The 13,578-nt window shown below is 45.7% G+C and overlaps 7 protein-coding genes across 7 annotated transcripts; 2 read left to right on the forward strand and 5 right to left on the reverse strand.

The window, feature by feature from the left end:
• Positions 1–839: 839 nt before the first annotated feature.
• V8C40DRAFT_284775 (OSTA/TMEM184 family protein) lies at positions 840–2,154 on the forward strand (the record flags this gene model as incomplete). Its single annotated transcript, XM_083222222.1, has 3 exons — positions 840–1,312; positions 1,406–1,516; positions 1,575–2,154. Exons 1-3 carry the CDS (start codon positions 1,005–1,007, stop codon positions 2,152–2,154), a joined length of 999 nt encoding a protein of 332 aa, XP_083067149.1. The 5' UTR covers positions 840–1,004.
• Positions 2,155–2,456: 302 nt separating this feature from the next.
• Positions 2,457–4,367, reverse strand: V8C40DRAFT_259179 (Zn(II)2Cys6 transcription factor domain-containing protein). Its single transcript, XM_083218904.1, has 4 exons — positions 4,244–4,367; positions 3,562–4,140; positions 3,365–3,508; positions 2,457–3,289 (listed from the first exon to the last, which is right to left on the reverse strand). Exons 1-4 carry the CDS (start codon positions 4,298–4,300, stop codon positions 2,474–2,476), a joined length of 1,596 nt encoding a protein of 531 aa, XP_083067150.1. The 5' UTR covers positions 4,301–4,367; the 3' UTR covers positions 2,457–2,473.
• Positions 4,368–4,791: 424 nt separating this feature from the next.
• V8C40DRAFT_278620 (dicarboxylic amino acid permease) lies at positions 4,792–6,757 on the reverse strand (the record flags this gene model as incomplete). The annotated part of the gene is made up of 6 exons (XM_083221087.1): positions 4,792–5,048; positions 5,121–5,480; positions 5,531–5,635; positions 5,702–6,131; positions 6,187–6,337; positions 6,402–6,757. 6 exons carry the CDS (start codon positions 6,755–6,757, stop codon positions 4,792–4,794), a joined length of 1,659 nt encoding a protein of 552 aa, XP_083067151.1.
• A 561-nt stretch (positions 6,758–7,318) lies between these two features.
• Positions 7,319–8,689, reverse strand: V8C40DRAFT_278621 (uncharacterized protein; the record flags this gene model as incomplete). The annotated part of the gene is made up of 1 exon (XM_083221088.1): positions 7,319–8,689. One exon carries the CDS (start codon positions 8,687–8,689, stop codon positions 7,319–7,321), a length of 1,371 nt encoding a protein of 456 aa, XP_083067152.1.
• Positions 8,690–9,298: 609 nt separating this feature from the next.
• Positions 9,299–10,814, reverse strand: V8C40DRAFT_153165 (Phenylalanyl-tRNA synthetase). Its single transcript, XM_083211336.1, has 2 exons — positions 9,422–10,814; positions 9,299–9,342 (listed from the first exon to the last, which is right to left on the reverse strand). Exon 1 carries the CDS (start codon positions 10,290–10,292, stop codon positions 9,549–9,551), a length of 744 nt encoding a protein of 247 aa, XP_083067153.1. The 5' UTR covers positions 10,293–10,814; the 3' UTR covers positions 9,299–9,342; positions 9,422–9,548.
• Positions 10,815–10,855: 41 nt separating this feature from the next.
• On the forward strand, positions 10,856–11,677 carry V8C40DRAFT_259183 (uncharacterized protein). The gene is made up of 2 exons (XM_083218905.1): positions 10,856–11,422; positions 11,472–11,677. The coding sequence occupies exons 1-2, from the start codon at positions 10,936–10,938 to the stop codon at positions 11,600–11,602; spliced, it is 618 nt and encodes a 205-aa protein (XP_083067154.1). The 5' UTR covers positions 10,856–10,935; the 3' UTR covers positions 11,603–11,677.
• A 166-nt stretch (positions 11,678–11,843) lies between these two features.
• V8C40DRAFT_278624 (uncharacterized protein) lies at positions 11,844–12,764 on the reverse strand (the record flags this gene model as incomplete). The annotated part of the gene is made up of 1 exon (XM_083221089.1): positions 11,844–12,764. The coding sequence occupies one exon, from the start codon at positions 12,762–12,764 to the stop codon at positions 11,844–11,846; it is 921 nt and encodes a 306-aa protein (XP_083067155.1).
• Between the last annotated feature and the right edge of the window lie 814 nt (positions 12,765–13,578).

A 13,578-nucleotide genomic window follows, 5' to 3' on the forward strand; every position in this document is an offset into this window, starting at 1 on the left:
GTTAATATTCTAACGAATAATCACTTATCTTAGCTTAGTAACATATATTATAAGACTTCAATACGTAGATATTCACAGGCATCTTACAAACACATCAATTCACGCCTCATAGCACGATATTTCCAGCATACAAGCCGATTTCTAACCATAGCAAACGTCAATAACTGAGTATTTGTGTTGTATACTTCTAAAGTTACATCCTCTTTCGCTATATTCAGTATTCTATTCTATTGTTTATCAGACAGGCTACTTTTTACTGACGGCCGCCGATTATGTTGTCCAGTGACCTGCATGATTCACCTTTGTGATGCTTGTGGGGCGTATCATCGGGAAAGCTCGTTCTTCTCTTTACAGTTAGAGCCAAAAACACTGGCATGAATAATTACTGCTGTATGAATGATGACAAGTCCCCTGCTCCGCCACGGCAATAGCCATAGGCAGAAAGATGATGCTTACACTAGAATCATAGATATGATGCGAACTAACTGGAGATTGTTCCACATCTGTTGGAAACTTTACCTTGTATACGTCGTCTCTCATCTCAGCCACGGTTAGTTAACTATTCCATTTGTGGCTATCGCTGCGGTGGGCTGTGGCTCTGGTAGGCTCGCTTTGCCTCGCTTTGCCCTTTGTGGTAACGGCTGCGGTAGGATGAGCTTTTCCGTTTGGGGCCATTCTTGCGGTTGGGCAGCTTTTCCTATTGGAGATAGCGATACGAGTTGATCATTACCCTACGAGTGTTTGATAGGATTCGATCAACTCGAATCCTATAGATACTAACTTAAAACCAAGTTATTCTGTAGGCGAGTAAACATATAAGCATAATTGGCATTCGTATGCCTCTGACAACTCTAGCCCATCGGACGCATTATAAAAGCAAGACTCCGTTAATGCCTTTACGCATTCAATTCTATAATCCACTTCAACTTTTGCTTGCTACTCATACCAAGTTCTTTGAGAATAACGACCTCTATCCCCTGTCGCATCACTGATTTTTCTCCGTCATGGTTGCTATAGATCAGTCATCTCGTATTCTCCTATTCGCCAGAGGAAATGATGATGATGATTCTTGCGCTCGCCCTACCACGGACGATAATGGAGACGTCTTAAGCATTGGCATCACGACACACACACTATTGAAGATTCTTTCGGCCGTCTTTCTCGGCCTGACGGTTCTCAACAGCATTATCCACATCACGAGACATCTTACCAGATACACCGCTCCGATCCAGCAGCGACAAATGATTCGCATAATCTTGGTTCCGACCGTCTTTGCCATCTTTTCCTTTCTTTCTGTATTATTCTATCAGACGTCCATATATCTACGTCCACTGGCTGAGATCTACGAATCCATCGCTATTCCCGCTATTTTCATACTTTACGTTCATTATGTTTTCCCCGGTAGCCACTCATGGCGGGAGCTTTTTTATCGGCTCGAAGACCCGTATAGTAGAGAGGCCAGCATTGTAAGCGGCGATGTGACTTGGTTCAAACGCACCTGCGTCTTCGTTTTCCAGTATGTCAGATGCAACCAGAAGAGCTTTGTTCTGTTTGCTAATTCAGATGCATTACAGATATCCAATCTCAAAGACAGCTTCCTCGATTGTCGAGATCGCCACACAAGGCGCTGGAGTGTACTGCGTCAATTCACTAGCTCCGGGCCATGCACATCTTTGGTGCGAGATCATCAATGTTGTGTCAATTGTCTTGGCCGTGCCGCATATCATTCGCTTCGAGCGCCGGATGAAGGAACACATTGATCCAAACCACAAGCCTGGATACAAACTGTGGACCTTTAAAGGTTTTGTTTTCCTTCAGTTTGTACAGCTGATCCTCTTTGGATTACTGAATGGCCGACTCTCCCACCCAACCGCGTCCATCACTTTCAATGACCTGTACTATGGCATTCCTGCTACTCTAACTTGTATAGAGGCATGGATATTCACTATCATTTTCATGTGGTCTTTTTCAACGAAAGAATATGCGCCCAAAAACATTGATGGACAATGCCATCGTATGCCCTTTTGGCGTGCGCTTCTGGACTCTCTCAACATTTCAGACCTAGTTGGAGCAATAGCCACGTTGATTCGCATTCTGGTGGAAGGAAATTGGCAGCCGGTTAGAGAAGACCAGAACGCTGGCGAAAGAAAGTGAATAGACGACATTAGGAAGCAGTTCGAAGGACTACATCTGTACCAGCCTCGTCTTCATCAGGAATTCACCAGATCAAGGCCAGCACACCACATTCTAGGCCGTGAAATAATGGACCTGGTGAAGCAACATGAATAATGCGATGGAGTTGAAGAAGGGATTTGAGACTGCTTATATGATACTTAGTATTAAACACAGTAGAAGGGATTTTGTTTTACAGCATAAAGGCACATTTCATACTTAGTAACTGCATTTAGAGAAATTACAGTATTTCTTAAAAAAAGTTCAAGTATATTCTATATACCACTTGGCAACTGATGGTCTAGTCGTACTTTGTAATAAACGCTTGTGCCTTTGCCAAACTCATTGAATCTCTCAAGAATGCGAGCACGCCTTGCACCCAGCCTCGCCTAAAGCCAACGTCCAATTTCTGAACGTCTTTATTGTGTAAACACGCCATAACCGCAGAAAGAGGCCATAGCATCAGCATGCCTCTTAGGCTGTACAACTCGTCTGTCGATTGCGGGTCATCTAAACCACCTGTAGCCGTTAATTGAAGCATAGACGGCACAGTCATACAGAGGTCATTGATAATCTCCATCAGTAGTGCAGCAGTGGACGAAGCAACGGACTCATTAATCCTAGATGCGTCGGTATCGGAGCGTGATAAGTCAGCGCTCGACTGTGCGCATTCGAGGATAGAGAGATTGAGCAAGAGACGAGTACCACGGTAGAGATTTGTGGATAATGCGGCTAGGAAGCTATCGTATATGAGCATTTCGTCTGGAGATCCTGGGAGACTGAAGAGCTCTCGGGCCCATTTTGGTCGGCTCTGAACATTTACGGGGTAGACTCGGGCAGAAGCCCATTCGCCGCTGCTGCTATTTCGCTGAAACCACTCTTCTAGTGCTTCATCAACATCCATAGGCTCTTGGAGGCGTAGGTGCAGCCTCTGTGGTAACTTTTGGTTCGGCTGCTCATTTTCCATTGGTGAAGACTGCTGCGAGAGATTATATCGAATTTCACAGGCTCTGTGCATAAGACTGGTCAAATCGGATCTGGGGTCGCTTGTTGCATGTAATTTCATATCTGCAAGAAACGATGGTGGCGGCTCATTATTGGCGAGACAAAAGATGAGCTAAAGAAGAATTAGCAAACATTCACTCATCTAGACATCTGCGGCTTTGGAACTCAGAGAAAATGGGACGCATACAGTTTGCATGTGGAGGACGGGTGCGTAACAGGGTTTGTCAAGTCGTTTCTTTCCCTCGCCGCCCTCCCAAAAATGTTCCAGAATGGAAATGGCTCCCCTCAGGTGAATGGCGTAAATCCCATCAAAATCTGTCGAGGTCATGACCTGCTTACCATTAGTATTCAAGGTTTACGATACAAAGATGACACACGACTAACTTCGTAGATGCCCAAGAGGAAAATACCAAAGAGGACTTCCTCCATCTTTATCTTCCCAGCAGTAGAATTAGACATTACGCTTGCAAATCTACCAAGCGCATCGTTATAAAACACAACAGCAGCATCCTTGGCCTCTTGGGACTTGAGCCTGCCACCAAAGTTTACCAGTGAAAGCGCTGACAATGCAGAATGAAACCATGAGTTTGGCGACGAGTCTGCCATCATTTGAGGAATCTGATCGAGCGAGCCTCTGATTTCTGGAGCGCGGTCTTGTGCGCTTGCAAAGTCGTAGAGGAAACGCAACTGAACCATATGTTGAAGCGATGGACGCAAAGAAACCGACTTGGGGACTAAGGCGCTATTGGGATATGCTTGCTGAGATGTTGCTAATGGAATGGTGTTCGTCCCTGAAGGCGAAGGAGAACGCCTGGGCCTAGTTGCTCGTCGTCGCCATTTCGACTTTGCAGTCTCTGCTGCGTGATGGCTTTGGTTCCGTAGAATCAAGTCGAATGTGTCCTTATACTCGCATACATAGGCGGCCTTTCTGCAGCGCAAGCAGCTGGGCTTATTTTCATCACACTGGCATCGTTAGCACAGTTTATTCAGCTTGAGATAAGTGACGCCAATTGTCTTGAGAATCTTCTGAATGAAAAGGCGTAATTTCTCGAGAAAATATTGTTACCTTTACTTTAATAGAAACGCATCTCCGACAACCTTTGCTAGGACCGTTGTATGGCATAGTTGTTGCTGACGCGTAATGAGCACTGGTGAAAGTCAGTCTACATGTATTGTAGCGCCGTATGTTTATAGCGGTTGAAACAGGCCTCTTCACAGGGGATGTACCCGGAATTAAATAAGGCCGGTTGGATCTCTGAGCATCAACAAACCGAACAAAACGGATTTTAACCGGATATTAGGGAGTAGGAGCCCGATGGATTATCAGGTACTAGCGACATGCAGACGCCATGGAAGCAATGGATGTTTTTTTGGACTAAACTTGGGGAGTTATTCTATTGTTATCTTAAGAGAAGCTCGATAGCCTATACTATTCGCAGTTTAAATCAGGATGTACCTCGAAATTTTCACAATGAGCCTAGATCGGTATGCGACTCTCTGGACTAGGGACAAGGCTGGGTATGCAATTTGCTAGCTATTTATTTAGTAGGAAGTGCATATTATATATTTACTACTCCTAGACTTTGTCCAAAAGTATGGCGAACATGGCTGCTTTTATTCCCGTCTCCGTTGTCGAAACAGCGCAAAAACACGCCAGTCCCTTTGAGAAACTTCTTTCTTCTCCTCTCTCTCTGCAGCTTGTTTCTCTTCGGCTGTGATTCGACCAGTGGAAAGGTCCATTGATGCTGGCTGCACGCGAGAGTATCGAAATAAGAGTTTTGGGCCCAATATGAGCATAATATGAATAGGAATTCCAACGTAAGCAAACACGAACGGCTTCGACTGAAACGACGGTATAAAATTGTTTACACCTAGAGTACGAACACATGTTAGAATGCACTTTACTGCCAATAAAAACCGAGAGCAGTGAAAACCCAACATACCATTAAACAAAACAACAAGACATGTAATGAAAAGGCTTCCGGAGACTCTCAATTTCATCCACGACTCGGTATAAGGAAGGCTGGCGCGGGGCATATTTTGCGCCTCCATACCTCGCCGGAATGACAGATAAGTAACCATGATGCTAATCCAGTTAAATAAGCCGAAAATAGTGGCGAGCGATACAGGATCGCTGAATACCTGATTACTGCCAGTCGTGACGTTCATTAGTGCCAAGAGAAAGAAGATTGAAGCCGTTCCAACCGCCACAATAGGGACAGCGCCGTAAGTTCTGGTGAATACTTGAGGCAAGTAGTTGTCACGAGCTAGGCCGTAGAGTGTTCGTGATGCGATATATATATCTACCTGTTGTTAGCGATGCGGCGATCTTATGTTCATTCGATGCACTCACCCGAGTTTGCTGCGCTCAGCACAAAAACGAGCAAGCAGCCATTAATGAATCCCGGAAGAAAACTGATGCCCGCATCCTTGATCGCCACAATAAAGGGAGACGCGCCTATTATATGATGAGTAAATATGCACCAGAGTACGGATATTCAGAAGGGTAACAGCATCAACATACCAGCTCCCGTTTTTGAGTGAGTTGCAGTCATCAAGTTCGGGCTGTTGTACGGCACAACCAAACCCAAGAGAAAAACAGCCCCTACATAAAGAAAAAGAATGCGCCAAAATGTCTGTCGTATGGCACGAGGAATCACCTTCCATGGCTTGTCTGCCTCCCCAAAGGCCACACCCACGACCTCTGTCCCCATGTATACAAAGCCTGCGCTGACCATGCAGGACCACCAGCCCAGAAATCGTCCCGTTGCTCCCTCAACGAGATGAGCATTGAAAGCTCCGGGATCTTTCCAGTAGCGAAATCCGAGTCTGTCATGGCTCGGGCCTCCGCCAAGGTCAATGACCAAGCAGAGTATCATCAGTCCTAGAATCACGAGCGTCTTGATGATTGCAGCGACGAATTCGATTTCCCCGAAAATCTTGACTGGGAAAAGCTTAGGCGGTTGTTAGGCTCTATGCGTTTGGCTTGGATAATTGGTCGATACTCACATTGATGCAAATGATTGGAACCGCGAATGAGACAATCCAGACGCCAACGTTGACGTGGGGCAGCCAGTACTGCATTATGAGGCCAGACGCGGTCAAGTTGTTGGCTAAAAGAACGGCATACTTGCAAAAGTAATTCAGTCCAGTGGCGAATCTATGTGCAGTTGCAACTTGTCAGTTGACCACGATTGGATCTCCATGGATAGCCGAATACTTACCCATAGGCAGGGTCTACAAAGCGTGCCGCATATCCACTGAATCCCTTGTCCATGGGAAAGGCCGTTGCCATCTCTCCGTAAGCAACAAGCACGTTGTAACAGATGAACCCCAAAATAGCAAATGCTATCAGCATCGAACCAGGTCCTCCATTAGCTAGAGCAGAACCCGTTGCAATCAGCAGCCCTGTACCAATAGCGCCGGCAATCGAAAACATGTTGATTTGCCGGCTGTTGAGGCTTCTCTTGAGTTGACCGTTTTGGCCATTGGTCGGAACTTGGTTGGCTTCATCCGCTGTTATCGCGGTACCAATAACACCTTCCTCCTGATCAAAGGTCGGTTTCGGCGAGGCTTCCATACTTCAAATGGGCGATTTGTGTTCGAAATGTGGAGTATTGTAGGATTGAGAGGAGAGAGTATCTTCACGGAGCCGAGATAGATGAACGATCTGGCTTGCTCATCTCACTTCCCCATGGGGTCATCATCCCATTTGTATCCAGATTCGACATCTAGGTGCTGTCAAATCTATCAGCAATTACAAGTATCACAGGGTAATGGCGATTCGGCGCCGAAACCCCGGGCTGGAGATATGCTATCTCGAGACCTTGACAGTAAACACACTAAACCTTACGCTACCCCATAGTTTAGACTAGAAGTAGAACGTGGCTGACTTTATTAATCGTCTTTACGGAGGATACGATGGCCCAAGGGCTTATGTTTATGAAGTCGATCCAAATGGTCTTCGGCGATAAATCACCGACGTCGTGTGTTGGCCGCACTAGCTCATGTAGTAGAGTTATCAGGTATTACCTATCGTGATATTCGTCGCTACAATACTGCTTTCGGTATATGTAAAATTGAGTCTAAAATTCCCGGGACACCCGAGATAAAAGAAAATACAGCTAACTTAGTTCATGATTTATCCTAAGCAGAACTCCTCGAGGGACGACCCGGATGAATGATTTCCACCAACAATACCAATTGCTTTCCTATAAACAATGTCTCCTTTTCGTTCAATCCACATGACATGCGAGCAATCAAAGTGCGCAGGATATGGCATGCCCCTATGGGGGTCCCTGTGTGATTCCCAGCTTCTTCCCCAATTACTTCCCCCTCTAGTCCTATATCCCTTCTTTGAATGGAATTCACCAGCCATCCACATCCGGAATTGGCGCTCTTGCTGGGCACGGCCGGCTTGGTAGTATTCCGCTGGGAATATGGCCGGCTCCTTGTCTTCAACAGACATATCTAGGAGTCCTTCTAAGAATGACGTAGCGATCTTGTGATTATAGGCCTTGAAAGTCGTCAAGACTATGAACTCACAAGGCCCTGAGACGTCTGGATAGTTGCCACCAGCATCCGGGTTTAGGAAAATGGTTCCTATCCATCTGTCACCATCTAATATCCGACACCTCTTTAATCTTGGGTGGTCCTTGGACACCCTAGGATTGTTGACATCGGGAGTAATAGAGAATTGCTTTCTTGTTGCTTTGAACTTCAGATATCCGGATTCCCAAAAAGGTCTGTCTTCTGCTAGAGCTGGTAGTGCTTTATCATGCTGACTGCTCAAGTATTGTTTGAGTGCCTCGTCATCCGGGAAGAGAGGGATGTCTAATTCCGTACCATTCGAAGCTTGGAATTGAAGGTTCTCAAGTCGAGGAATAAATACCCGGCCAGTGCTTCCCCATCTCGCAGGGGAGTCACCCCACTGATCGGTAACCGCCTCCTGGCAAGGATTCCCAACAACGCATAGATCATCACCACTGCCGGTCCATCCAGCCCACGACCAGCTTGGCCAACATGGCTGACGTTCTGAAACTGCTAGTGGTTGCCAGAGCAAGGCATAGAAAATCTGCCGTGCTGGTAAGCCACACAAATAGGTGTCATCCGTGTAGCGAGCAAATACTCTGTGTACACCGGTAATGGCGTTAAGTGTGTCTGACTTCCTTCCAAGCCTTCGTCCTGAGTAGATTGCAAGGGTTTCGTTGTAAGCACGCCAACAAGTGGCGTAACCTATACTTGGCAATTCCCATCCATTCAAACTGGTGATGTTGCTCTCGGCGCAGTAAAAATATATTCCAGCAGAAGTGAAGAGCAGAAGCCGTCGAGAGAGAACAAATTCTTGATATGTCCAACCTCTCGAGCTCCAAAGAGTCCCGTCCAAGATATCGACTGGTGGAGACTCTGAGCGTACCGAACTACGAGACCGAATGCCTGGTAAGCCTTCTGTGGCTTCTTTGTCACAGGCTGCTACTATTGTAGCAACCGCAAAGCTGTAAATCCTGTCCATCTGCACAATTTGGTGCTTATCTCTTTCATCTCTTTGATTGATGCAAAGAGCATCAACCCATAAGTATCTTTCATCCAAAGCTTGACAAACGGCAATCGCGTCAAGAATGGTTTGAGGCAGGCGTGAAAGGTTCAAAGGAGAATCCTCTTTGTATTCATCAGGTTTCTGGTCGGCCGGGAGTGGTTCCCACACGTAAGAAAGCGCAACATAACGACAACTCGGCAAAGCCTGTATGACTTTCTCTTCTTTTATATCAATCACTTTGATGCCGTGAGGTTCTTGAATGCTCCGAGAGGGCTCAGCTGTCATCGGTAAAAGGGTATGTCTCTGCCTGTCGCATTTGCCTTGATGCTGCTGTATACAAACGTTCAGAGACGTCTGTAGAGGCTGAAGAAGAGAAGATAATTCAAGATTTCCTTGACTCTTATGGAGGTCCATTTCCAACAGCGGAATGACGCTGATAAACGTCTTGTCTCTGGTGCTTTGCAGCGAGAGTCAAGAGCCTACACTGATCCGTTGGCGCGACCGGGGTAATATAATATGATCAAAAAACCACTCGACTTTTGCTCGTGGAGTTCCAGGTTCAAAGGCTAACGAGTAGCTTTAGCCTTCACCAGCGACAAGTCAACAATACTTTGGATGGACGCCTGAAGCTAATAGTATGTCAGATTTAGCGGCTCATTTGACTCTATACAAGGAACGTAGTAGATACATAGAAAATTGTATGCGTACCTGCCCGACCTGCTGCCCAATCGGCGGGGGTATCCGCCACGTATTCCGATCCTTTGACACTCAATTCGCCTTCCACTGTAAATGCGATTATATACTGCCTGACTTTTTATTTACTCCATGCGGATGGCTAAGATTCGCCAGATCCAGTTGGAGATGAAGCGCTGATTATTCTTCGTGCTGTCCGAACCTCTGGCGATAAGTGCTCCAAGGCTGAAGCCAGCTCGTCAGCAGCTTGGTCTAGAGCTTGGTCCGAAAGTGGTTCTAATGCATCCAAAATAAACAGCACACGCGTTGTATCGTCTGTCAATGCAGTTCGCGGACCCTGACGCCAATTCCAGCGGCGACAGGTAATCCCTGTATCATCACACCAAATAGGCTCCCCTGGCACGGCACATTCGCTTTGGGCCTGGCCACCTGAGAAAGTCTCAAACTGCTCCTGTCCGCTGGCACGGGTAAGAAATGGTGCTCCGTTATATTTGTCGAGATCTTCTTCGCCGATAGGGACCTGGTGCTTTACAGAAATAGCGTTGTAGATGTCTGTCAATCGATTCACCCGCGGTAGGCCGCTTTCTGCACGCCGACTCAGTGCTTCCAGACTATTGCGTGTTTTCTGAGGTTTCGTACCAAAGGCCTTGTAAGTTTCGCGCCATGCGGCGACATGTGGAAGTTCAGTAACAGCACGTTCCGACAATAGTCCTTTGACATAATTTTCCGCCTCGCGCAAAAGAGTCTCACTGGCGTCGTCACTAGGGCCCGGGCGAATACCGTCGACAACCATTAAAAGCGCGCGATAATCGGGACGTAACTCAAAGATTTCTGGGGCCACATGAGCAGCATTGAGAATTTTTTGCGTGGTGCTGATTATGGTCATCCTGAATGAACAGCAAAAGATTGCTCGTCGTTAATTGAGATACGCAAATGCCTTGGTGAATAAAAGACGCATAGACATGCCGAACTAAGAATCTTATATAGTAAATTACAACTGCCGTAATCTAATCGGAGCCTTGTCCAACAAAATAGATCTCATCGCCTTCTTCCCACTTTGACGCCTTTCCATTGACAGAAGCTTAAGGAATACTTCTAGAACTTACAAATGCCATAGCACAAGGCGTGTCGAACAGCGGCAGGTGGAGCCATGTGTCCCACAACATTGCCTATGTGGATACGCAGCATTTGAGATCATTTTTGACACACTAGACTATCTGTCGAGGAGCCTTATGAACATTAAATAGCACATATAACATATACATTATATATACAGTTGGGAGCGAAAAGGGCGTCCTTTTTAAATAAACTCTGTTAAGTGTACTCCGTGTGCATAGTGATACTCACAGTGCGTATTAACGCGTTCCTGCACTATGTATCTCAGCTAGTTTCGGTGTACTTAAACAAGATGACGTGGATTGGAATGGGGAACGGCAATCCACAGATCACTCACGAAACCAATGATCTAGGGACCAGCTTTTTCTGTCTCCTTGAACTCTCATCCCACATTAAGCAGTATTATAGTAAAGATGAAGAAATATCGTTGCCCAAATGCGCGTCTCCCAGGGGAGCTCTATCGGATCCACCATCCTGAAAGTCGAACCACCTATTCCGAAAATGGAGGCTTCCTAGCCGCGGATAATACTAAGATTTATAAAGAAGATAGCGAAGAAGAATTCAGGCAGGATATAGTGAGACAGTTTACTTGGGATTATCGAGGTCCTCTACCGTTCATCAGCCTTTTCTCTGAGCGTGAACACGCAGAAAACTGGGGACTTAAGGAGCCCTGGCAGGGCCAATGGCCATATTCTCTTACCAAGCAATGGACTCTATTTGCCATCAACACAGAGGTATTAGAAGATGCAGTTTTCTTCAGTCTAAAGGAGCTAGTGAAATATCATCAAGTACAAATCCCCGATGCGGCTAAGCAACACATTAACGGCGCATATATTTGTCTTCATCGAATCCCCGCAGCTGCGATCACTGATCAAAGAAATCCGAACCAAGTTCTACTTGGTAAGTTAACGTGTAATACCAATATATGAACGAAACTAATTGTCAATAGACAGGAATAATCGATACTGGAGATCAGAACCAGACTCCGACTACCTTGACGGTTCTTCTGACAGCGAGAGGGAGGGACTTCAGGAGAATTGGAATACTATCTTTGAGAAGAATATTGAGAACGCTTGGTAGGTAGTTGGGCAGCATGTGAGAGAGTGTTACATGGGGTTGTGTGGTTGTTAGCTAGGGATACTTAGTCGACGAAAAGTAAGTAATTAAGCAGAATATGTCCTGCTGGATTCAATTCATTAACCTAATAATAAATTATAGTAAAAGACGTGGAAGCACCTTAAAGTACACCCTACATTGCATTTCGAAAATTGTGGATTAACTGGATTCCACATTAAGACATCTCAGTGGTAAGCCTCCAGGCTCAGTCAGAATAGTAGTAGTCATAGTCGCAGTCGTTGATGATGTCCCTACAGCTGGTTGGACCATCGTCATTATCATCCCAGTATCCTGACTCTGGAGAGTATCTCCCTCTTTTAAATATGATGTCGGCCATGGGTAGGCGCTGAAAGCGAGATCGCCCTGGTATTGCCTTTTCTAATACCTGTACCGTCTCTTTTTCCTCATTTGCATCCACCACGATCTTGGTTTCTCTATGAAGAGCCCGGCCTAGGTACTCAGATATTGGTGTTATCCACGCAGTCCATTCCTCCAAGGCATTCTCCGCTTCTGCGTTAGGCCATTCGCCTAGAGAAAGAGACTCTGGCTGCTCCGCAATAACCCCTAGTATCGAAAGGTTACCGAGAATACCATCCCAAATATTCGGGTCCATGCGGAAATCACGGTGGTAGGAGACTCCCATGGGCCGTAATATGAGGACCATTTTGCGTATTTTCTCTCTGGTCTTGGAATTGAATAAATGAGCGAGAGTATATTCGCCGTCACCGTGAATATCGACTTGAAAAGTATTCCCTCCGTATAACATATCCATTACCTCCTCAGTAATTTGGCGGCAGCAAAGAAGGAGTCCGGGTACGGCACTTTGACGACCACCATCCACAAAAGGATCATATATGATCGCTTCGTCATCAGGATCTGTCGAAAGTTCATGTTCGCCCTCTTCATCATCCTCACTATCGATCAACGAGATACCACCACTCTCTAAGTCATGGAGATGGAAATCATGTATTTCATCGAGCCAGTGAGAGCGATTTTGATAGCGCATGTCACCGGAAACATCGAAGCGAAGTTTTTGTGGGATACAGAATCGGTAGATCTGCCTGCGAATTTCCAGTGGCAGAGCTAGGAAGGCACTCGACTTTGAAGAGGGAAAATGAGACACCATTTTTGTTTTAAGTAAACTGTGTCTATAAATAGGAGGCATCCTCAAAAGGTATCGAGGTTTAAGGGAGAGGAGGTAGGTTTTTAAAGGCTTGTTATGGTCTTATGAGAAAGTTTGGAGGTGGGGTTTCGATGGTGCAAGAAATTGATGACGGTTCTATATCGTCATGCGCCTAATTACATGTATACTTCTTTATCTACAGCCACTTATTATTTACTAAACGCTACAGTACACAATAAGGCTTTTACTGTGAAGGTACTAGGATAATATAAATGTAGGTACCGGTTGTCCGTCCTTAGAAATCCGCAAAGGATGTAAAGAGGACGGCGATTTCGCTCCTAATTGTAAGAATAGATAACAAGAGAGCAAACTATAATTACACAATCTGAGCTTCATCTGTCCACTTCCTCACGTCTTCAACAAAAGATCTCGCAATACCCCATAAGACTCCTTCCTTAACATAGAAGTCAGCCTTGCCTCTAGGTAGGATAACGCAGCCTAGTGCTATAATAGCTTTGCACGACAAAGCTCAGCACGCCAAAGCTCGACGTATCTAGTCATATGCCATAAGCCTGCAGACTAAGGTTGCCCAGTTTCTCAATTACTGCGAATCTATGCCAAGAAGCCATGCGTAAAATTTTCGTCTTCGTTTTTAGAAAAAAGGGAAGAAAGACGTAATATAAATATCTTAATCACCCCATACCCTACAATCCACATGGGTCAATTTTCGCTTTGAGACAAGCCTGATAATAATCTCCACTAGTAAATCTTACAGCATCATGTTAAACACGCCTTGTGTTAACTATCTTAGGACTAA

This window comes from Trichoderma camerunense (genome assembly GCF_050948025.1).
Source record: "Trichoderma camerunense strain CBS 138272 chromosome Unknown V8C40scaffold_33, whole genome shotgun sequence".
Lineage (NCBI taxonomy): Eukaryota > Fungi > Ascomycota > Sordariomycetes > Hypocreales > Hypocreaceae > Trichoderma > Trichoderma camerunense.

Excerpts from the sequence above, each read along its gene's own strand:
- V8C40DRAFT_259179 (XM_083218904.1), bottom strand. The coding sequence starts at position 4,300 with ATGCCATACAACGGTCCTAGCAAAGGTTGTCGGAGATGCGTTTCTATT. Across the intron at positions 4,141-4,243 it reads GCGTTTCTATTAAAGTAAAG|TGTGATGAAAATAAGCCCAG; the intron begins GTAACAATATTT and ends TAACGATGCCAG. Across the intron at positions 3,290-3,364 it reads CCGTCCTCCACATGCAAACT|CTCATCTTTTGTCTCGCCAA; the intron begins GTATGCGTCCCA and ends ATTCTTCTTTAG.
- V8C40DRAFT_153165 (XM_083211336.1), bottom strand. The coding sequence starts at position 10,292 with ATGACCATAATCAGCACCACGCAAAAAATTCTCAATGCTGCTCATGTG.
- V8C40DRAFT_259183 (XM_083218905.1), top strand. The coding sequence starts at position 10,936 with ATGAAGAAATATCGTTGCCCAAATGCGCGTCTCCCAGGGGAGCTCTAT. Across the intron at positions 11,423-11,471 it reads TCCGAACCAAGTTCTACTTG|ACAGGAATAATCGATACTGG; the intron begins GTAAGTTAACGT and ends AATTGTCAATAG.